Source organism: Alosa pseudoharengus, unplaced genomic scaffold (genome assembly GCF_046254945.1).
Source record: "Alosa pseudoharengus isolate Yale_2024_CS ecotype anadromous, Long Island Sound unplaced genomic scaffold, YU_APseudo_1.1 YU_APseudo_1.1_scf_19, whole genome shotgun sequence".
Taxonomy (NCBI): domain Eukaryota; kingdom Metazoa; phylum Chordata; class Actinopteri; order Clupeiformes; family Clupeidae; genus Alosa; species Alosa pseudoharengus.
This window is the reverse complement of record NW_027468657.1, coordinates 8,754,775-8,779,653: the sequence shown is the minus strand read 5'-3', so window position 1 is coordinate 8,779,653 and position 24,879 is coordinate 8,754,775. Positions and strand designations below refer to the sequence as shown.

Genomic DNA, 24,879 nt, shown 5'->3' with positions numbered 1-24,879 from the left:
ATTTCATCCTCTATATATTTCCTGTCTGTAGCACAGAGGTTCATTTCATCCTCTATATATTTCCTTCAATCTTTTAAAAAAAAGTATTAATGAGTGCTATGATCTTGGCCATATGTACACATTTGTCTTCTCTTGCAGTATGGCTTGCAAAGGATTCTTGGCGACGAGAGGAGTCTCTTGCTCCTTGCCAGAGCCATTGATCCCAGACAGACCAGCATGATGACCGAGATAGTCAAGATCCTGTCTGCTGTCTGCATCATAGGAGAGGAAAACACGTGAGTTGTACCATCCTTTTTCAAATCCCCTTGCACACATGCCCACCCCTACCCACACACACACACACACCCACACACACACACACACACACATGCCCACCCCTACCCCCCCCCCCCCCCCACACACACACACACACATAATATACTGTAGACACACACACACACACACACATAATATAGACACACACACACACACACACACACACACAGACACACACACACACACATAATATAGACACATACACACACACACACACACACACACACAAACACACACTGCAGGGACATTCTTACCTTGTTTTTTATCAGCAACACTCGGCAGCTAGCAGCCTTTCCACCAGCCACCCGCTGCAGAGAAGGAGCAATGCGGCTCTTATAATCAGATTAAAGAAATACATTTGTAGACAACCTGTCATAGACCTTACAAGAGACATTTTGTGCTCACATATTGCATTTGTGAGAGAGAGCTCTGAGACGTGTCGGAGTCTGTCGGTTAACATGTTCTTATTTAGCTCTTTGGGCTGTGTAATGTATTTAAGTGCTCAGTGTTGTTGGCCATGAACACCACAGCCTGGCTGACAGATTATAAATTGAATCCAAGGGAGCTCTTTTTTTATTGTGTCTGCCACAGAACTGGTCTAGAATAACAATGGCAGAAAAAGCTGCACTTCAAAGCAAAGAAAGACTGCATTCAGTGATAGAAAATAAACAAACCAACAAAGAGTAGCCGCTCGGGGTGTGGAGAAGGGGGGGGGGGGGGCTGGAGAGAGAAATGGTTCTTACATATCACTTGGCCCAATTGGGTTTTCCTGACCATAATGTTGGTGGTTGTTTTAGCCAGCTTGTGAGCTACTGTTCAGGACTGCAATCAGTTCAGGGCTGCATGACTAAATGCTTTAGAATTCTACACCCCTGTGTTCACAGCCATTTTCTTTATGCTGATGACTGTGTTTTATAAAGACATAGCCCACACCTGCTCTCTCTGAGTTTACTCCAAGCTGTGCAAGTCGATCACAGCTTTTTGATATGTTTGCATGTTGGCACAGGTGGTTTATGTATGTAAGCATTGACTGTAGTGTAGTAAGCAAAAAATAAATAAAAAATAGCTGGTGCTTCATTCTGTCTTGGAACCCCCCCCCCCCCTCATACTGCATGTGACAAACCCTTTGTGTTTCAGTGACAACTTCAAAGGGTCGTGCTCAGAGTTAAGCAGGTGTAGCTTTTACTGTATGTGATGCTCCGTTTCAACCGGGATGAAAGGCTGTGTGCGTGCCCACAGCTCGACTACAACTTAATCGCGTCAACAGCGAAGCGATGCTTCTTCCATATGGCGGATTGATGCATAAACTCGTTTGTTGTACCCCTGCCCGTCACCCATTGTAGCTGACAAGTCAAAAACGATGAAGTACAGTCATCGGATTTGTCAGTAGATTCAAGGCTAGCTTGCCGTTGCAGAAAGCGTAGCCAGAGATGGGGCAGACTTATGCTTTCATGTTTTGTGAGCAAATGATGCATGAAGGTACTACGTACTGACGTGCCTCTCACCACTGGCACTTTCTGCATAAGTCACTACCAAAAGGGGCATTTTCAGATTCCCCTGGTGAGTCGTTGTCCCAGGTCACGTCTTTGTCTGAAAATCAGTTACCCCAGTGGGAACAGTTTGGACTTGGTGTCATTGTGGATAGCGGTCGGGGTGATTGGGAGTTGGGGGGGGGGGGGGGGGGGGTAGGGCGGAGGGGAAAAAAAAAGTTGTGGCTGTAAAACCAGGGAGCTGACAAAGTGTTCTGTCTTTCTTTGTTGTCTGCATCCCTGGGTTCAGCAGATAAATCCCGGGTGATGTATGCGGCTCCTTCTAACCCTGTGAGGAGGAGACAACTCGGATGGAGCGATAAAGTCGTGCAGATAAGGCCCGCTCAATGCCCCCGACTTTTGTGTTGGTTGTTTGATTTCGCCCCGGCCTTTTTCTTTTTTTTCGCCTCTCCACTCTTAGCACCTGCTGTTGCTAAATGCTGCACTTGCTGCATTGTATCCTAATGTGACACGTTGCTCCCAGTGGGCCATAATCACCCAGGTTGCTGCCCACTAAACTGGCCGTTAGCCCATTGCTTATTTGCTTTTAGAACAATAGGGATTTTATGTACGTTAGCCGCTGGCCCTGAGCAATAAATTTACTCAGGGAAGCGAACGTTGCCAGCTGAGATCTTATACAAGCTGATTTGACAATGGATTATATTGGCAATAGAATGCTTCTCAGAGGCTTTCATCGCCAATGCAGCCAAATTGGAAAGGAGTTATGTACTCGGCTGCAAAACACCAACAGTCAGGACTCGCGGAGTGTTGTCTGGCACCTCCCCTGGCTACGCGTTCCTTCAGGGGAATTGGACTCTGGAGCTGGAGCTGCTTGGAGGGTGGGGGTGGTGAGGCAGTGCTTGGGTCAGCTGAACAAGTGGTGAGTAAAAGCCCTGTCCGAGCCCCCTGATAACGCAGCCTGTTGACTCTCTGTGTTTCTTTTGTTGTTTTCTCTCCCTCGACCCCCCCCCCCCCCCCCAAATTTCCCCCTCAGCCTGGACAAAATCCTGGCGGCCATGACCATTGCTGCGGAGAGGAATAACAAGGAGAGATTCGCTCCGATAGTGGAAGGCCTCGAGAACCAAGAGGCCCAGCAGCTGCAGGTCAGTGTCCGTGCCCTCTGCCTGAATACATGCATACTACAGCTCCCCTCTCATCCAGCCCTGCACTCCACCATATTGTCCACACACACACACAAGTGCACACTTGGCCTGCTTTAACAAGATGCTGATGACGGTAGGTTATTATTCTGCCCCTGTTATTATGTAGGCTACCTGTACAGCTATGGAACAGCTGTGTACGTGCACAGGACCTACAGGAGTTGTCTGTGTTAAAAGCACACAATGCAAGTTTTTTAGCTTAATATGAACGTTTTTAGCTTAATTTACCTTTATTTAACAGCTTCAGAGTCATTGGAATGGTTATATGACTTTTTTCGAGTTGAATGGTGGCCGTCCCGCTTCCCCCTAGCGCCTGTGAGCGGATAAAACACCCTTGCAACTGTGGGCTGGCGGGCCGACGGCCTCAGTGTCAGGAAGTATAACGAGTGTAACGAATTGCTTTACTGCATTCAAATACACATACACGCCAGGCACCGGCTAGAAAAAGGTAGCGATGGAGTTTCTCAGACATTCGTCATGACAGAGCCAGCGAAAAAGAAGCAAAAACCGAGAAAACAGTAAGGAAATTGCCAATACTGCATAGTTTACCTTTAACATAGAAATCACAACCTCTAAATATTAGGCCAACATATTTTATAATTCATTATTATGTATTACTGTGTTTTAAGTCTAGACTCCTCATATAAGACTCTCATTGGTGTTTTCAGGGTCTGCATTGTTAAAACACTTCAAAAGCCACTTTATACCATTAAAGGAAATTTACCTCAGTATTTCATAAGGTATCAACTCTAGATGTATTCCTCAATAACAAATAATATATGAACTGATGTTTTTCGGCAGCTCCAACTTGTAACGCGATTTCAGCTTGTATAATTCAGCAGTGACAGTTTAGGAGAATCATGATGGATGACGATGCATGCAGTAAAATGTTATGTTAAATGTTAAATTATTCCTATATATATATATATTTTTTTTAATCCAAGTTTGAAAAATAGATGCAAAAAAAACGGCAACATGTGCTTCCCTGCTGCAAAAGTCCACGTCCCCTGCTGCAGCGTTGTGACTCCTCTCCCTTGTCTCCCTCACACGGAGCAACCCCCACGGCTCCGAGGTTGTGTTTGATGTTGAGGCCAGGTGAAAATTGACAGTCCTGTCACCCTCAGGTCCGCTGCACCTCAGCCCCCTGTCGACTTGTGCACTCGCCATCCCCCTTCACCCTCTCTGACACACACACACACACACACACACACACACACACACACACACTTAGCTATGGACAAACACACACACATAAAGACAGACAGACACACAGACACCCACCTCCCCACACACACACACACACACACACACACACACACACACACACACACACACACACAGACACACAAGACACTCATGCACCTTGCTCTCCTTTTCCTCCTCGCCCTCGCGTTGTCTGCTTGTCAGGCACTGGCACCAAGGATTTGTGATGGAGGCAAGCTGCAGAGTATTGTGATGCAGAGTATTGTGATGCAGGAGGAGGATTTGTGATGAAGGCAAGCTGCAGAGTATTGTGATGCAGGAGGAGGATTTGTGATGGAGGCAAGCTGCAGAGTATTGTGATGCAGGAGGAGAGCTTGATTCCACTTGCTAATCAGTCAGCGTTGTGTCAGAAACAGCATATGTGGCAGAAGAAACTTTGAGGACACCAAAAGTAAAAAAAAAAACAAACAAACAACAGTCAAACAAACAAATAAATAAACCTAAAACAAAAACAAGATAAAAACCAGGGATTAGAAATGGCTCAAAGAACGAAAACGAAAACCGTAAACAAACAGTTTTTGGATGAACGTAACCGAAAACGAGAACAAAACCAATTTAACTTGTTCCGGAGTGAAAACAATACTTTCAATTTTAGGTAACCGGTTAATAACAGTATTTATCGTTCCAATTAACCTTTGTTTTAATATTATTCAAAGTCCATGGCCTTGGGAAGTCAGCTGCCCACACAGTGTTTCCCAGACCCCTTATAGGATGAATTTAGTGAGATTTTATAAATCAGTGTCCCTGACCCTGTATAATAAACTAGAACTAATAATTGATGAAAAGGATTTTCATATCCAACACCATCTAACTGCCTTTTCCAAGTATGTAGCCTAAAGTACTGAAATATTTTGTGAAATAACATACACTGTAGGCTACCAGATACACTAGGACAATATAGGCCTGTCATGCAGTTGGTAGCACCACACATAGGTTAGGCTTTTACAGGGCCTAAAGCAAGGACATTTCCTGAAGGCTATCAGACATAGGCCTTCAGTACTTGCAGACTTTCAAATCTGTTGGGCAAAAAAAAAAAAAGCCTATAGTATTGTGCGACCAGCCATGAATCAATTTGTAAAGACAATGTCATTTTTAGAGGAGCGTTATTAACCGTTCTTCTATAATGTTCTAACCGGTTACCATTTAGAGGAGAGGCCTTGGAACACTGGAACAGGAACAAAAAAATTATGGATTTGCTCAGAACGAACTAAAATGAAAATCAATCTGTTTTCAGTCCCTGGTAAAAACTAAGGTTACATAAAAGAAGACGTAAAACTTAGTAGGAGTAAAAGTAAGAGAGATGTACTTTTTTTTCCATTACTCTTTTTGCCACCCCCCTCCCATCTCTCTCTCTCTTTCTCTCTCTGTTCTCTTTGGCTTGGTCTCTCAGGAGCTGAAGTTAAAGGGCAGCCAAGCAGCAACACACCTGCATTTATTACAGCCCACTCCCCCTCCCTCCCCTCTTCCCTCCCCCTCTCCCCCTCTCCCCTCAACCTTAAACCTTACAGCCCTCATGTGGGATGACCAGACAGAGCATACATGGTCCAGACACACATTATATGAATTAGTGATGGACAAAGTTTTTTTTTTTGGTTTAATGAAAAAAAGAGGGAACAAAAGAGAAAAGTAAATAGAAACGCAAATACGCTTGCCATGAGAGGGTGCGGCAGGAGTACCGACCACCCCTCCCACCCCCCCCCCCCCCCCCCCCCCCCACACACACACACACACACACACCCCACCCACATCCCACTTCCTTAGAAGTGGGCCACTAATGAAAAGAGCTGGCGTTAATTACGAGGTAAATTAAAATACGTTGCTGATGCAGGAGGTTCAAAGGAGCCGGAGACTTTGGGGGAAGCACACAAGAGGACCTAATGTGGTTTTGATACGCAGCGTGAGCTGTGTGTCGAGATGCATGGGCAGCAGCACCACTGTCATCAATGTCTGTATAGCTACTACACCCACTACTCCACCTGCCAAGGTGTAGGTTTTTGAACATTCTAACATAAGATTCCGTTACGCAACAATTGCAGGTTCTAAAATTCTATGTTTAATTCAATAAACCCTGATGTTCTTGAACCTTCATTTCCCAACATTCCTGTCACACCGGTGTGACGGTACTCCTTTAAGGGTTAACCATCGGTGGCAGCGATGGTATGACGTCAGGCAGTGCTTAACACCTATCAGCCCTTTATCCTTTATCCACCAGATCAACCACCCTTTCCGAGAATAATGTGAATTTGTGTCTGATAACAGGGTGTGTTGTCCTCAAAAAAAAAAAAAAAAAAAAAAAAAAACATTCATTCACACCCTTGTGTAGACAGAGTGGAAATACATTTTATGAAACAAAATTAGATTTGGGAAAGAAAAAGTTTGTTTTCTCTCCTGGGAGCAGATCTGAGGCCACTCTGTTTGTTGTTCGCTCCGCAAGTATAACAAAGCACCCACATCTGTAAAGACTAGCCATTAGCTCTCAGACGGCCTGTGAGAGTAATCCGCTGCTCCCTTTCTCCCAGCTGGATTTGTACGAGCCTGTTCCAGTCCACTCTCCCTCTGCCAGTGGAAAAGACATTTTAAAAAGCACAACAGCAAAACAAACTGTTGTTGCACCTCCAGATGGCAATTATTCCCAAAAGGCTGAGGGAATCCCTGTGGTCCCGTCCTCTGAAGAGATGTTTTTTGGGCAGGAATTAGTTGTTTGCCTGCTACACACACACACACACACACACACACACACACACACACACACACACACACACACACACACAGTGGAATCAAGGACAGAACTCTCTGTGGTGTGATAAACGTTGGCCGAAACAAACATATTGGCTCAGATTTATAAAGACCACTTTTCACACATCGATCATGGGATTCTTTGAGGCTTTGAATTGATTCTGCCTCAAAAATGTATCCCATCTCTCCCTCTCTTTCTTTCTATTTCTCTCTCTCTCTCTCCTGTCTCTTCCTCTGTCTTGTCTCTCCCTCATTCCTGTCTCTCTCTCTCTCTCCTGTCTCTTCCTCTGTCTTGTCTCTCCCTCATTCCTGTCTCTCTCTCTCTCTCCTGTCTCTTCCTCTGTCTTGTCTCTCCCTCATTCCTCTCTCTCTCTCTCTCCTGTCTCTTCCTCTGTCTTGTCTCTCCCTCATTCCTGTCTCTCTCTCTCTCCTTCTCTCCCTTTCTCTTTCCCTTGCTCATTCCCAGGACCAGCCTTACAGCCTGTTAAAGCCCATCAGCACTTCCAGCGCCCTTTCCCCCGCGCCCAATAAATCAATTAAAAATGCAGTTCAATCAGTTCAATCACTCTCATCTCCCCCTGTCCACTCTGGCTTGGCGAGGTCTCACCCTTCACCAGCAATATTTAATTTCACTCGTCTTTCCTTGCCCCATTTTACCCTATTTTTTCGTCGCCCTTTGAAGTGTAACACTCAGTTCTCATTTAAAATGCAGTCTTCATTTCCTCACAAAATAATTTAATAAATGCAGCCTATTTTTAACTGTATAATTTCCACTGGATGTGGCTTGGTTATTAAAATCCTCTGTGCTGTGCTTTGAGCGATGTGGTAAACCTTTTGAAAAATTACTTACTTTCTTGTATTGTTGGTGTTGTTTGGACAACAGGTTGCCTGCATGCAGCTGATCAATGCCCTGGTGACTTCCCCGGATGAGTTGGACTTCAGGATACATCTTCGCAACGAGTTCCTGCGTTGTGGCCTCAAGAAGATCCTACCGGTTAGTAAACTAGGTTTTTGAATTGGGGGGGGGGGGTGCATTGATATTGATTTGCATTTTTCATCTAAGGCAACCTCCCCACCCTTACCAACAAAGCAATATATCAATATATTGCAAACTGTTGAACCCATCAAAATGTGTTTGGGGCTGAACAGTGGTACAACAGGATTTTACAGACCATCAGCGGCCCTCCTTTTCCTGCTATTCAAATGCTAGATGAGTAACTAAGCACACATAACAAGTTCAAGTCCGCCCCGGAGTCATCTCGGGGGTCAGTAAACTCTGTGAGACAAAGTTAGAAGCGACTCAACGGGCGCCCGGGAAGCAGACCCCGGGCTGTGAAGTGGTTTTTAGCTCGATTGGAGAGGCTTCCTGCCTGCTGTAACCCATGCGGTAGCGTCGTTGTGGAGTCAGCCACATGGAGAGGTCATCAGCCTCCAATGCTTCGCTTCTCAATGTGCGTCAATAGTCTTCCATCAAAAATGGCCGTCTGAGGTTAGTGTTGAGGGCTGTGATAAAAAAAAAAACCTAAAAAAAACCCCATTACACTCTGATGGGATGGGGGTGGGTTGGATAAGTTATACATTTGAAAGAGATGATAAGATGGCAAGAAAGGACAACAACAAAAACTCTGGAGTCGGGTGTGTGGGGGGGGTGTAAGTGAGAATAAAAGACATAATTAGAAAGAAAAACAGAAGGCCTTCACTGGCATCATTATCAATTAGTGCAAAGATCTCAGCACTCTTTACACAAATACAGTGTGCCTCCTCCATCACTCAGAGCCTCATTTGTGTGGGTATTTCCTGCTTGTTAATAAGTCATTTTGACTGCTCCTCCTATTATTGTAGCTATCATTGTAATTATCTCTGCCTGAGCCCCCTCGTGTGATTGCGTTATAGTAATTTATGAATAATGTATTCACAACTTTAATAGGACAATTAAATTTGACATTGCTCTGTAATTATGATGAATGCATTTTCAGAGGTTTTAGTCATCCCCAACAAAAATAGTATCAGAGTTTGTTTTTTTTTTTGGGGGGGGGGGGGGGGGTAGAGGTTCGTTGAATAACAAACAAAGGGACACGTAAATGTAGGGGAAAAGTTGAGGCCTGGCTGTTTTGGCACCTACAGTAGGTTCGCCTCTTTGAACCGGCCTTGCCCGAGACAGATGGTGTGCCGGGGAGAGCAGGGTCATGATTGATGGCGCCAGAAATTGGGTTACTTTTTGGCTTTTCACCGCTCATCAAGCTCCATTGGAAGTGATTCATGTTGAGATGGCGCGAGGAGCACCAGGACTTTCAGGCAGGAGGAGAGACATGTCGGGGATGCTAGGCACTCTGGGACCTGGGGGTCTGTGATAGGACAACCGTGATGGAGAGAACAGTCTGGCTGGGGATTCTGTGTGGCGTAAGGACGCATCAGTTAGTGCAATAGACAGTCATACGTGGAACTTATTTGTCATTATGTCTGTCTTGTTTTTTATCGGCCAGATGCTAGAATTAGAGGAAGATAAATGCAGATTGCGAAATGCAGCTCTTTAAGTGCAATATTACCCTGTGAATGGTCACCACTCTGTTTCAATATTGTTGACAAGTGCACATGTAAGAGAAGCACAGATTTGTTGTCTGTAGTCTTTCTCTACAGAGATTTTTTTAAAATGAAGAGCAGTTGAATAGTAACGGGCCAAAACAACAACAACAAAAACATTGCAAAACAACTGTTCTCCTACACCTTATATCACTGGGTGTGTGAGTTTTTATCATTGCAAATACTTCAGTGGAAACAAATCGACTGATTTTATTGTGCTGTTCAGACGGTGCGTCGGTGGGTGGGAGGGATATGAATTGTCCACCTCCACACATTTCATTTTCTGAATTGCAGGAGCTGGAGATGGAGGAGCTCGACATCCAGCTGAAAGTCTTCAACGAGAACAAAGAGGAAGACAGAGAGGAGCTGTCTCACCGCCTCGACGACATCCACGCCGAGATGGAATATCCTTTTGGGCGCGCTGCGGCATGGCTCTGTGCGGCGGCCTTGCGTCAAGAGGCTTGTTTGTGTCTCGGCCGAGCTTACGGGGCCTAGAGCCGACGCCCTGAGTTCATTTGGAGGGGATTTGAGAATCCATTTTAGCAATTCCAGCCTGGAGTCTTAGAGCGCCCCTGGTAAACAAACCACACTTCACCACCACCACCACCACCACCACCCCCACTTTCATCCTCCCACTCAATCCCCAGCTCCCTCCCTCCCTCCATCTCTCTCTCTCCCTCTCTCTCTCCACCTCTTTCTCTCTCTTTGCTTCCAGCTAACTGGGCTCCCTCAACAGTGGCCCTCATTATAGTCACAGCATAACCTGAGGTGATCTTTCGTCACCTGTGTACCTGCTGCGCTCATTCCCATACAGTAGAACCTCGTACAGTACCAACTATACACGAGTGCGTGTGTGTGTGTGTGTGTGTGTGTGTGTGTGTGTGTGTGTGATCATTTCTCAGCTACACATTCCCGTTTGATTTTCTTCTTTCCTTCGTCTATACCAACACAGAATGCGTTGATCCTATTCTCTTAGTGTATTCATGTATTTTCTGTTGTCTTTTCAACACTCTACAGTGTGTCAGACTGGTGTGGCTTTCTCCACTTGATTTAGCCCACCCAGACAGTTGTCGGCGTGGCTGCACGGCACGTGGTTTGGCCGTGAATATCTGAATCGAGGGGAGAGAGAGACCCTTGTTATTAATTCAGAGTGGCACTCCCAGGACTTGTAGATGATGTTGCCCCTGACAGGGCCCGAGCATGGTGGGGGCAGGTCCGCCCAGCGGCACACAGATGTTCACTTCACTAACCTTTGTCTCCCCGAGCCACTGACAGGCACCGCCGCCGCCGCCTGCAGGCATCGTTTGAGTGACAGCCGAAGGAGCCGCTCGGAGGAAGAAATAATAGAAAATCCCCACCTGGCCTAATGATTTGCTTGAGCAGCTCCCCAAATGAGAGGGGCAATGTTTGTTTCCAAGGACAATTTGGTATTGATTAGCAAGTTGTGAGCATAATACTGAGCACCTTGGGTTGCCTGTCTGTCTCTCTTCCCTCCCAACCCCCCTCCCTCTCTCTCTCTCTCGTTCTCTCATTCTTTCTCTCTTTTTTTTCTCTCAGTTCAACTCACTCGCTTGTTTTCTTTCTCTTTACCTCTCCATCTTCTCCTTATGAATATTAACTGCTGTGAGGCTGACTCTGATTCTCATGAATGCTAATGTGGCCGTAAGGTGGAGGTGATTGATTGACCCCTCAGCTCCCTTTCTCTGCCACTGCAGCTGCTGCTGCCACAACCTGCACCTCACCTCTCTGCTACTGCAGCTGCTACAGCTGCTTCAGCAGTGGACTGCAGACTCAAGCCCAGTCTCTCCCCACTCACTCCCACTGCACAAGTCTACCCTCTCCCCACTCTCTCCCACTCCCACTGCACAAGACTACTCTCTCCCCGCTCACTCCCACTGCACAAGACTACTCTCTCCCCACTCACTCTCACGGCACAAGACTACTCTCTCCCCACTCACTCTCATGGCACAAGACTACTCTCTCCCCACTCACTCTCACGGCACAAGACTACTCTCTCTCCACTCACTCCCACTGCACAAGTCTACCCTCTTCCCACTCTCTCCCACTCCCACTGCACAAGACTACTCTCTCCCCGCTCACTCCCACTGCACAAGACTACTCTCTCCCCACTCACTCTCACGGCACAAGACTACTCTCTCCCCACTCACTCTCACGGCACAAGACTACTCTCTCCCCACTCACTCTCACTGCTCAAGCCTAGTCTCTCCCCACTTACTCTCACTGCTCAAGCCTACTCTGCCACTGCTTAAAGGGCCATTCACACCAAGAACGATAACAGCAAAAACAGCATTGTTTTAGCTAATATGAATGACGACGTCCACACTTCAACTATAACGACAACGGCATATAGAACGATATTGTTGGGGAACACTTTTAGAGCGATTTGGAGAACAATAGAAAGCTGACAGCCAATCAAAATCCATCACATTTTAGTCATTACATGCATCAACACGAAGAGAGAATTTCCTTATCATTGCATTACATTACATTACATTGCATTACATTTGGCTGACGCATTTTTAACCAAAGCGACTAACAACATGGTAACAGTTGAGTTTTAAAGCAGTTCTCTTAACAATTTTAGGACAATTTAAAGTTTAACGGTAGAGGTTAAGAATAAGTGCATCAGTGAGTGCTGTTTTTAAACAGTTGAGTGTTAGTTCAAGACGCTGGTAAGTACTAGGATCAACAAGACTTGTTGTAAGTCATTGGTCAGTGTGGATGCTTTTATTGTTATAGTTATGGTTATCTTTATAGTTATCGTTCCTGGTGTGCATGGCCCTTAAGCCTGCTCTCTCCTCACTCTCATCCACTGCCACTGCCTGACAGCATGAACTGACTTGTGCCTGGAGGCTTGTCGCCATTACTTCTGATTCGGCAGCAGCAAGTCACGTTTGGAGTAGGGCTCTCATCAGGGCAGGACTGCAGTTAATACAGTACATGTTGGGTGGGATTTGGGTCACTAATGTACCCCCCCAACCAACACCTACGAAATAAAAACTATTTTTGTGGGCCACCCAAAAAATATAAAAAAATGTGCCCCTTTTGAGGAGTTTTTGACATCCTAGATACATGTTTTCTCTACGTTGTCCAGGTGGTGCCTGTTGCCTTAGATGTAATACGGTCTTTTGCAATACAATACTCTTTTGCAATGCACTCTATCCATACAAGTGTAGGCAATGAGGCTTCACTGTACCAGATTTGAAATATGCCCATTTGCATTCCCTACAAGCCTGCCACTCCAGAATGACTCGTCTGAGCCCCACGTCCCCTACCAGCAGAGACCAGACAAGTGGCATGGCCATAGACAGTCTCGTCTGGGAAAGGGCTTCAACCTCCAGACTCTGTGTGCTATTACAGTCACACCACAATCATTTCAGCAGATGTTGTCAAACAAACACCATGATGAAGACAATCTGTTTTTTTCATTTTCTTTCATTTGATGCTACTTAGATTGATATGAATACACCATGCCACTCGCATTTGTTGTGTCAGTGAACAGAAGATGGATTTTCATATGATTGTTTTTTTCCCTTTCATGATTTCTAAAATGAATACTCACAGGGGATTTTTCTTTTTTTGCGCAAGCAAACAATTTGAATAACCTAGAAGGCTTTTGTTTAAGTTATTCAGGATTGGTTTTCATCTTGGTTGTAGATAAATAGATAATCTAATATATTTTATTCTTGATACTGATTCAAAGTTGCATGCAGTCAAATAGGTAAGCATAAGAGAAAAAAACAAACAAAGCAAAACTATATCCATATTTTTAGATTAGCTTCATGGTGTGTAATTTGTAAAGAGCTCTCAGAATTATTTTCCAAAGTTAGTCCCACATGTCTAGACTTGTGACAGTCGTGATTGTTTCCTAAATAAATAGCTCTCTTCCGTTGTGTAAGAAAGTGGCAGAATGAAGAAAAAACAACCATTCTTTGGGAGAAAAAAAAAACAGTAAAACAGATCAGACAATGATTTCTATCTAATGCCACATCTATTTTCGACATGAAACACTTTTGCCCTCCTCTCCTTTGGGAGTGCCATTGTTGGACACATAATCAATACGCTTTGCAAGTTTAAGAAAGTGTCTTTTCTCTTCCGCAGACAAGCAAGCCACAATACAAGAAAAAAAAAATAGAGAACATCTTGAGAAGTGATCCATTTTTGATGGTTTTAAGTATTCAATAGTATAGAGATTTTACTTCGATCACTTCCTTTCCTTTGAAAACAAATGACAGGCATACCAGGGGGACTGATTATATTGGCACTTGTTCCTGTGGAGAACAAATGTTCCATTTGGGCTTTCATGTTTCGTAATGAGTCATAATTAGACAAATATATCTTATTATAGTAGCAAAAAAAAGCAATGACTACTGCAACATGCTTTTAGACATGACCCTAACCAGAATTTGTATTGCTGCCCATTTGGTTTGATTTGTAGCTGTCACATTGAGTTACCTGTTCAGATTATGCAATCATGGCTTACACCCTACCTCTGGTAGTGATATGTTGTTGATGCAGCTCTTGCACCAGGTGAACATTTTTTTTCCCCGTTTGTGAGAATGTCAAGGCCTAATGAATGTGTAGTCTGTTGACCTTGTGGTGTGGTAGTGTTTTTTCCTTAACCTCCAGCTCACTGATATGAATGAGGTGTACCACCTCCTGTCTAACATGGTACGAGACACTGCAGCCGAGCCCTACCTTCTGTCCATCCTCCAGCACCTGATGCTCATCAGGAACGACTACTACATCAGGTGAGGACAGCAATATTCTGTCTCTTTTTCTCTCTCCATCGCTTGCTTTTTTCTGTCTTCCTTTTACTTCCTTTTTTTAATCTTTTGTCTAGCCTGCTCTTTGTGCAATCCAGCGTTTGTCTTATCGCGGGGCTTTATTTCCATCGAGACGGATACACTTTCACTTTGCCTCAGCAACCTCAAGGCCACTTCTTAAGAATGTCAATCTTTTTCCAAGCAGTAAAATATCCAGGGGAACCAGGTAGAGGTGTGATTGACTACATCCTCCAGTGCATGAATCCATGGTGTGTGGTTTACCCAACCCCCTTAGGGCCCCCAGGTCCTCATAGGCTACCCATGTATAAGCTAAATAACGCCTCTGGTTGGTGCTGTTGGACAAGGTGTCTGCCCACTAAATACTTTGGTATTTATACATGTGAAAACAAAAATGTTTAAAAAGATTTAAATCAAAATCATGACATGTGAATTAATGTTAGCAATATTACTGTAAGAGTTTTTGGTTAAGGTTGTTGGCCACTAAATAGCCTTAAATCATGACACAAAAATCAAACCAATAAATCAAAGCGGAAACGACTGAGCCTGCGTTGAAATATTTTGTACGATTAAGCAATTATTCAAGCGTTCGAGCTGGCTGCCAACACCAGCCCACCAGTGAAAAGGTGTCATTCAGGAAGAGGGAGGAGACTCCTGGTGCAGACCAGCGACAGTGATCAATTCCCTGCTGTGTCAGACCTTTTGGTAGAGATAAAATATTTAAAAAAGAGCATGGGTGGGGGTAGATTTGGGTGGTGATTGTGTGTGTGTGTGTGTGTGTGTGTGTGTGTATGTGTGTGTGGTAGTGTACCATAGACAAGTTGCTCCACGCTTTGCCATATGAATTATGGATCGGCAGGCTTGTTGGAGAAAGTGAGAAATAGAAAACACATTAAGCAGCTCGTTCTGCAAATTCCTCCTCAGCAGATCGTCTGTGCCGGAGCCTTTTGACGCGGAGCGTCTCTCCTGACAGTGGGAGGAAGAAAAAGATCTCAACGAGTCCTCATTAAACATTCATATAGTTTTTCGCAGATACAACTTTAAAAAAATGCATCTCCAATGCCTGCCACTTCTCCGAAAGGCATCAAGCTCTGATTGCAAGCTTGTGGTGGCTGTTACGTTCAGGGCACTGGCATTTGGCCCTTTGCGTTCCTCCATACGCAGTTTTAGTCGCAGACTATCAGCGAGATCGGTTTGCTCTCCCCGAACCTTGGGAAGCGTTTTATGTACGAGATTAAATGGACAGGGAAGGTTGGGCTGGGGGCGGGGGAATAGTATGTCTATAATTTAAGATTAAAGCGTCCTCTTAAGATGGCTGTGCGCTTTGAAGGATGAGCCTCGGCGGGGATGTTCTGGATGGGGAGAGGGTGCTGAGGTCACCGCTCTCCGTCAGGTCGGATCAGTCAGCGGGGGAGCTAAGATGGAGGGAGGGCAGCGAGTGAAGGTGAAAGCCCGACAGTGAGTTTGACCTGTCCACAGGTGTTAACCCTTTTGTGCCTGATCAAAGACTTCGCTTGAGACGGGATGCCTATGCCAATTCCACAGTGGGCTGCTGACTTTGTTTTAAGACATGCTTTGATGTATTTTAGTAGTTAGAGCCAGGCTTCCGTTATTTTTGTTCAGCTGTTCCCTCTGTACGCTAATCAGATTGGCGCTTTATAGAGCGGGCTGCGAACAAATTGTTTTCCCTCCCCTGGCCTCGTCAGATTGTTGCATCAGATGTCCTGCATGTAAGCAGCTGTCGAGTGGAGAGTTGAACAGGGAGGCTCAAGTACAAGTGCAAGTGATTGTGACTCCGTGGCATGTCTTGGCCGTGGCCGACGAGAGGATTAGATTGGCTGGGTGGCTGAGTGAGTGAGTGAGTGGCGCTGGGTTGGATTAAGCGGGGAGACGGAAGCCCAGTGCGAGGAGTGTGTGGGGACCCATGTGAGGGACATGCGCAGCCTCCGCTGGTCGTCTCTGACAGTTCTGGGTCAGCCCCCCGCCTCCTCTTCGGGTTATCTCTAGAGACAAGGGGAAGTGCCGCGGTGCTGCGAAAATGGGGCGTCTTATTGAGATAACGACACGGTATGCATCAGTGACAGACGTAAACTGAATGCTTTTCTGCTGAACCCGGCCGGACTCGAGCTTGTTGTGTTTATCGCTGTGCCGGAACCACTAAACAATTTACAGAGCACTTGTTCAAAGCAGAGATGATAGTGTTATACTGTAGTACTCTATAATTTTGTCACAACGTGTAGTTACGGCTTGAAACAGAGGAGGCATTGTAAAACTCGATTATATAGATTACCTCTGAGTTTTATTGTACGGGTTTCGAGATGTTTGCAACTGTAAGCCCTGAAAATGACATCACTGGCGAGTAAAATGCTACTGTTCTATTTGAGTCAATAAATATGTTCCTGCATAAAAGTAAGCTGGCAAATAAGACTGCATGTATAGTCTACATTCTCCCTTGCCATGATTATAGTTGCACAAAATATGCAACATTTAGTCGTGTATGGATTTGGAACCTAATATCCTCTCTGTTGATGCTCTGAAGTGATCTCTGGAAATGAAACGCATCGCAATGACTCCTTTGCCAGCATCATAATGCCACCCGCTCAAAGCAATTAATTTATTTGAGACACATCAATGCTTGTCCTCGGTAAACCCCCCCCCCCACCACCACACACACACACACACACACACACACACACACACACACACACACACACACACACACACACACACACCTCCTCCCCCACACACATTTCTCTCCATTTCCCATCCTCTCTCCACGTTTCCCTAAACAGGGACTCGGAGCAGACCTTTGATTTGCTTATCTGCATCGGGCGCCATGTTGTGATCCCTGTGCCCGCGTGGTTCCCTGCCAGGCTCGCGGTATCACTGAAAAGCATAAGGCGGCGTGCCAGAGACCCCCGCCACAAAATTAGAGCGCGACAAATCCGGCATAGATGCTCTCCTCCGCCGCCTAGTTTGGGTCCCCTCTTGATTTCCCTTTGGGCTTGTGAAAACACCCGCATACATAGAGATCAAGGGTGAGTGCTAAATATAGGATAGCACGCGCACGCTAACCACACAAAGCTTAGCGGCCCCTCAGATATAAACCAAAACATGGCCTTTGAAAAGGAGTTAAAGATCCATACAAGGTGTCTATACAGGGATGCAGATGTAGAGTCAGGAATGGGAGTCAGTTGGCCATTGCAGAATCAGTGGGAGGTAATGGGAGTGGTAGTGGGAGGTATATTAAAGTAAAATGTAAACAAAATAGCACCTTTTTATTTTGGTTTAGAACATGTTTGATCAGTTTCCAGATTGAGCCTAGTCCTAGACAAAAAAAACAACAACAACATTTAAAAGAAAAACTCCTCTGAAAAAAGCTTTCAGTATAACACCAGGTTTGAATTCATATGACAACCAGTGTACTGTGTATACTGCAGCAATAACCACCTTCAGCAACATTTAATTTTTACAGTGTTCAGGAATGTAAACACAACCCTGTCAATGAATGATAATATTACATCCGATGATACATTTCAGTAGCTGGAGATTCTGGTCACGAATAATGTAATGGCCCAACTCGAGGGGCAGCACCAAGCGTGCATTTCAAAATCTCACTGCACGCAACTGGATAACACAATACGACCAATGTTTACTGACTGATTCCGGACTTTGACGCAATTGGATAACACTACGACTGTCATCTGTTTAGCTCGCCTCTGGCCCGCCTATATTAGATACACCGATGTGATTGGCTCCCCGCGATACAAGTGGCAAAAGTAACGTGCATCATTACTCATTGCCAGAGTGTCTCGCAGAGACAATTCAATTGTGTTCTTATGAGAACTCGACCAATGTTTCCAGGGTAACATTTCAGAGCAAACATTGAAAAAAGCTTATTGGAACGATAAATGAAATAGTTCTCTCATCATTCTCTGAGCACTCACACATATTAGTGATATGAAAGCCTAATACACCTGCTCACTTTCATTGGGATTCTTTCTCCCTGCCCACCTTCCACACAATGAAATGGCCAGCCAGTTATCTCAAGGAAAAGTGGATGCTAACTGTGTTTGCAGCCCTCTCCTCAGGCCATGTGGTGGAATCGGGTCCCATTTCCTGTTAAGCGCACTCTGAGTGTCTAATCCCAATCATGTAAAGTTGCGGAGGGACTATGGAATCAAACCCCCCCCCCCCCCCCCCCATCACTGCTTGGTATATGTACATAGAACCTGTGAAGGTTGAGGGCAGAGAGTGGTTGAAAATCAAACCGTTTTTTGAAACGCGGGGAATTAACCACCACTGACCAGGAGCAGTGGACGGAATTATCCGCTGCCACCTGAGGGGGAAGATTTCGAACAGGGCAGCAAAGTCTCTGGGATTGGGGACTCCAGTCATTAAAATGCAGTCCCTGTTTCGCTGCGAGGGGGGGTGCAGCAGGGGCTGAGCGGTGCGCATAGGCGGAGGAGATGACACATTTTCCGGTCGGGGGGAAAATTGCATATCTGCCTGAGACATTCAAGGTCATGCTTGGAACATAATTATTTGCCACGACGGAGCTCGGCTTAAGTTGACATTGTATTTGCTAAATGTCACTCGCAATTAAAGTTGATAATATAACTTGGAAAAGGTCAGACGGCGGCCCGGTGTGCTGGCGAGGAGTCCCAGGCCCATTCACCAGCAAGTCAGCCTAACTAACGTGCCGTGCCTCTGTCATGCACGCAAGCGGAGAACCATGTTCCTCTCCTCCACCCCCGCACCCCCCCCCTCCCCTCCGCCTTTGTGCTCTTAATTACACAGATTACTCTGATTAGATTTGTGTGCCTGGGTTTCCTTGGTGCCGCTAATTGCCAAGAGATGATTGCAAATTAGCCAAGGAGGGGCCAGGAGGTGGTGCCTCAGCTTGTCACCTTGGACACAAAGTCACGGAGCTCCTGTGAAGCTGAGCGACTGAGACATGTACTGTACTGCGTGAGGCGTATCCTGTGTATACCTCTATAAAATAATAATAAAACATAATAAAACAGACTGATGTATGACATGTGTAGAACGAGGAGCTGTTAGTAGCTGTTCATGTGGGAAATGTGTTTGGTTGAACACCAACACCAACTCTCTGACTGTCGCACTTTCTTTTTTTCTCTCTCTCTCTCTCTTTCTCCCTTTTTCACTCACTTGTTCACTCTCTCTAATCCGTTCCTCCAGGCCTCAGTACTACAAGGTCATTGAGGAATGCGTGGCCCAGGTGGTTTTGCACCGCAGTGGGATGGACCCGGACTTCGGGTACCGGGAGCGTCTGGATGTGGACTTCACCCACATGATTGGTAGGTTCTCCAGTGGCTCACAGCATCACAGTTTATAGTTCTCTCTACTAGTGTCTTCTGTACAGCCCTCTTTAGAACTGTTGCATAAGCTTTGATATTTTCATTAACTGCACTCCATACTGTACACTGCTGTGCATCTGTTTTGTTTTCTTATTCTAGAGGGAGGTCCTAAATAAAATTGGTATATCTCTGTGTGGAGATGAAGTGTATAAAATAAATAGCTGCTATTTAATCTCTCTCTTTAGGCACAAATGAAATGGTGTGCTTTGTGTAGTTCCTGCAGTTGTACATTACATTCCACACATAGCTTAATCTTAAGGGCGGGAAAGTCTATTAAATCTTTTTGGTTTAATTTTTTTTTTTTTTTAAAGAAAACACACTCCATTGCTAGCTAAATAAATTAACATAGTTTGCCTTTAAACGATGCATTCGTTAAAAAAGGTACACAAAACGGTAAACACCAGATACACAATAGAATAGGCAGAAAAAAGGAAATGCCTATAGATGAGGTCTCCCAGCCGGTGGTGCAGTAGTAGTCTGAACAACTTGTTACAGTTATGACTGATTCATCTTTCCTAATAGGCCAGAACAATACTGCACCATAAGTCTCCTCTCAGTCCCGGCAGCAGGGGGGCGGGCAGCAGCACTGCTAAAAATGTAGCCGTGGCCCTGCAGTAGATTTCATTATCTCCCCCCCCGCTGCCTCCCAACACCCCGCCATCCTTTCCGCAACCACCTGCATGCACCTGACATGTCAGATGAGGTGTCGTAATTACACATAAATAATGCGTAAGGCGAAGCTGGAAGTCCTTCACATACACTTCTCGTCAGCCGAGGCAGGGAACTCTTCCTTTCAGTTTGCCGTTTCTTCGTGGGTGGGTGAGTGAGTAAGCGAGGGATGAGAGAGAGAGAGAGAGAGAGAGAGAGAGAGAGAGAGAGAGAGAGAGAGAGAGAGAGAGAGAGAGAGAGAGAGAGAGAGAGAGAGAGAGAGAGAGAGAGAGAGAGAGAGAGAGAGAGAGAGAGAGAGAGAGAGAGAGAGATGGGGCCTCAATTGAGTTGTGAGACTAGCCCCTCAGAGGATATTTATTTAGATGAGTGGGTATTAATTGGTTGTTTTCATCACGAAGGGCTGGAAAGCGGGGGTTGTTTTAACGGAAAAAAAACAAAATTGCAAATCCACTCTTCCACTTTATCTGACTGAGAGATGGATGAGGATCGGGGAGAGAGTGGAGTACAAAAGCTGCTGCAGTTATGGAAACCTCCACATGCCAAACAGCTTCTCAACAGAAATGCATCCGCCAAAACATAACAGTTTCTTTTTGTCTCATTCTGTTTACGTTATTTTTAAGGACATACTGTACAGTATGCTTCGGTTTACATCTTAAACCTGCTCAGCTCCTATGCGATATGCTGCAGGTAGCATTTCCCTGTTTGCCAGTTTCTTGCCAGTTTACAGATTTATGCATATTTATGCTGTTCACTCTTGTATGTTAAAATCCTTCCCAAAGGTACAATGGATCCAGAGACATTAAGAATGTCATTGAGGGAATCACATCCCATTTGTTTCTCCATTTAGTTGCGTGCGTGCGTGCGTGATGCGTATGCGCTTGTCTATGTACTGTACCTGTATCTGTGTCTGTGTACATGTTAAAACATGTTGTTTTCTCCAACAGACCAGTGTGTGGACAAGGCAAAAGTGGAGGAGAGCGAGCAGAAGGCCACCGAGTTCTCGAAAAAGGTGAGGCGCTCGGTCCTTGTCCTCGGTCATTGGTATGCGGCCATGCCTCTTGTCATCAAACTTTTTTCCCCGTGACTTTTCAGACAGGCTATTGATCGCTGTGTGCTGGTCAATAGCTGGCAGCAGCTGAGCCTGATCTGTATCAGTATTGGTCCGATCAATGCAGATGCGCCAGTATAGGTTGTTTGTTTGTGCCCCCACCGGGTGGGAGTTAAAATATGTAGAGACACCGTTTCAAAAGCGTTTAGTCTTCTGGCCCATTGGTCTTCTGCTCCTACAGCTCTTTTTTCCTAGTCCTTTTTCAACACTGATTGATTACCTCCTTTCTTACTTGCCCACACACACACTCACACATGCACACAATCACATGCAGACACACATACAGACGCACGCACGCACGCACGCACGCACACACACACACACACACACACACACACACACACACACACACACACACACACACACACACACACACACACACACACACACAACACACACACACACACACAATTCATCCAAAGAAAAACTAAAGTGTAGTAAAAAAGAATGCTACAGTCAGTTTTGTGCTGTGGCGATAGACACATATTACTTGTCACTGGCTTCCACAGTCTGCTAATCACTTGGTACAGGGGCTCTGTTAGTTAAGCACGGTTCATTTGAAAACAGCCAAATTAATGGTGATTCCTAATTCTATTTGACAAATCTCTAGTATCCGACTAAGGCCTAGTCCACACATACCAAACCGATCTTTTTTTCCTCCGTCTTCCCTGGAACCGTATCAAGAATATTTGCGTCCAAACGGATCCATCTTAACACGACTCAACACGTTATTTCATATCCCAGGCCTATAGGTGGCACTGTTTGTTACAGAAATTGACAAAAGCTTGCGCGCTGTGTAGGCCATACAAACAGACAGAGTAGGCTACAACGCAAATGGCTAGTGCAAGGAAACCAGAATTGTTTGTGTGGACTTATAGTGAACTGTCAACTTTAGTCAACTGTAAAACTAATAAACTTCAATTTTACGGTTTATGAAGGATGCAGTCCCGTCCTTTATTTGGCTAACGCAGGTACACATAATCTCCTTTACTTTCTTTGGTTGTAGGATAGTCCGCGATTCACATTAAGGCTAGGCGTAGCCTACCCAAGTTCTAAACTATTCCGTCGCCACATTTATAATATTGCTATAATACCTTCGTTAGTAACAGTCGTTACTTTTGCCTGCATCAAATCGCGCATTCGCATTTAGTGCGCATCTACCATAGGCTTAACATGAGTCAAGCGTCTTTGTATGCTCATATCTGACTTCACTAGACTGTGAATGTATTTATTTATGTTGTAAGACATGTAAAATAAATGAATGACACCGGCACTACGCAGAAATTAATTTAAACTTACACCGCACTTCCCTAATAACTTCTGACTAGTTCTCTTGCGTCACTGACAGTAGCTAGAATGCATAAAAAAACACCGGGAAAAACAGTGTTCAGTCCACCAAGTCATAAGCTATCGGCGCTGCGCAGCATCAGTTGTGATATTTATCCTACTGAGTGTAATCATAGGTAATGTCTTGTATGAAAACTAGTATTGTTAGGCAATACTATAAAGTGTCAAGCCCAGGGCAGCTGAGGTGTGGCGATGACATCATCAAGGATATGCGGTTTCGCCGTCCAAACAAACTCACAAGGGCTACGGTTTCAGATTTTTCCACCCTGGGACCAGGTTTCAAAAAAGTGCGGTTTCGGGCAGTGCGTTTACAGGATTCGTTTGGTCGATCGGCCAAGATGAAGCAAAACTGGTGCGTTTAACCCAAAAAGCGTCTCCGTGTGGACGGGACCTAACAGTACAGATCCACTTGCACTTCACTTCATTTTGTCGTGTCGCATTCCACTCTAGTCCTATGGGTGACGTCAAGCGACTTTAACGCGCCCGCAAAGCATTCCGGGAAGGCAGCGCTGCATTTGAAATAATGTCACGCGTCAAAAAGCAGGCCGATGCCCATCTTTATGCAAATTAATCCGTTGAACGCGAGGCGACTATCCAATGAAAGCACGAGGTTGTAGGTCCTTTGTTCTACCACAATGGTGCCTGTGAAACTTTCGTTCCGCTTACAAGACAAATAATGTTTTAACGATCTCTTCCACGACCACCTAGTAGTCCATAAAACAAATGAAACTAGGATTTGGATGAATATATTGACTGTTGGTGTTTCTGGTGAGGATTTGAGATTGCATTGAGTAGTTTAAATAAAACAAGATTTCGAAATGGCTTGCATAGTTTGTTTAGGCTATTAATGTGTTGTATACTGTTAAGTACATGCCTAAAATTGTGGTCCATTTGTGGAAAAAGACACGTTAAAACAAACTAAATGAGCTGGTAACTGACATTTTAAACGAAACGGCCACACACGACTGAATGAGGGGAGGCAGCGCGACCCCATGCGTATGTTGTGTCGTGCAAGTGGATCGGTACCATATGGACTTACCGACCGGTAGCGCGACAATGTGACGTCAAAATGATGTAGATCTTGCTGGCGAGCCAGGATTTAAGCCAGGTAGCGCACCACTCATTTTTTTTCAGACAAAGCGGAAACAGGAAGATGGACTAGTTCGAGGGCAAGCGAGAGTTGCAGTGTTTTGTTCCAGTCATGATAGTAATCATAATAGTAATAATTTTAATAGTTTTCTGGATAAGTTAACAAACTTACCAGTGAGAGTTGCAAAGGATATCTATTAAGGCCTGAACAAAATCTCTTTCCACTTCAGGAAATGACACAAACTCAGCCAGCTGCTAGCTAGCCAGCCAGCTAACTAAACTGTTTAAATGATTAAAATGTCTCTCGGGATGACTAAAGTATCTATCTATATATCCATCTATCTATCTATCTATCTACCTGTGCACACACCTTGGAAACTAGATGATAATGATGATGGTAGTTGTGAATAGTAGCAACCAAAATCTGAAGTACCATCACAGAGGCTAGCTACTAGTGTTTCTTACTGCAGCTTCTTCTGCTGTGTAACGTAGTTAGCGTTAGTCTTTTCACAACAGCGACACCTCTGTTCAGGAGAATATTGCAACTAGTGTCGCGACCACCACGCACGAGTATAAATGGTTACGGGGCTTCTGTGACGTCACATTGTCGCGCTACTGGTCGGGTGCGTTGAGTATGTGGGACGTTTAAGTCTTTCAGGGACTCAGAAATGTTTGTTAAGGATGTAAACCCCTCTTTGTACTGCCTCTCTGTGACTGTCGTTCTATTGTGACCATGACTTGGCAAGGGGACTTCAGAGAGCTTCTGGTCCCATGTGGGTCTAGGTGGGGGCCTGGTCCCCTGCTGTGAAGCCCAGAAAACATCACTCAGACACAGGTTGCCTTTTCGCAAAAGGTTAGGCCAATCACCCCATATGAAAGTCAGGGTGCCTGTGCTCC

General features: G+C 45.1%; 1 protein-coding gene across 4 annotated transcripts in view; it reads left to right on the top strand.

The window, feature by feature from the left end:
- diaph2 (diaphanous-related formin 2) overlaps nt 1–24,879 on the top strand; it is a 161,116-nt gene that overhangs the window by 114,921 nt on the left and 21,316 nt on the right. For all 4 annotated transcript variants that reach the window (XM_076291617.1, XM_076291614.1, XM_076291615.1 and 1 more), the window contains 7 exons: nt 139–275; nt 2,839–2,947; nt 7,887–7,997; nt 9,878–9,987; nt 14,239–14,355; nt 19,591–19,709; nt 21,383–21,447. In XM_076291617.1, the coding sequence (XP_076147732.1) occupies nt 139–275; nt 2,839–2,947; nt 7,887–7,997; nt 9,878–9,987; nt 14,239–14,355; nt 19,591–19,709; nt 21,383–21,447 (768 nt within the window). The remainder of the gene's footprint in view (nt 1–138; nt 276–2,838; nt 2,948–7,886; nt 7,998–9,877; nt 9,988–14,238; nt 14,356–19,590; nt 19,710–21,382; nt 21,448–24,879) is intronic.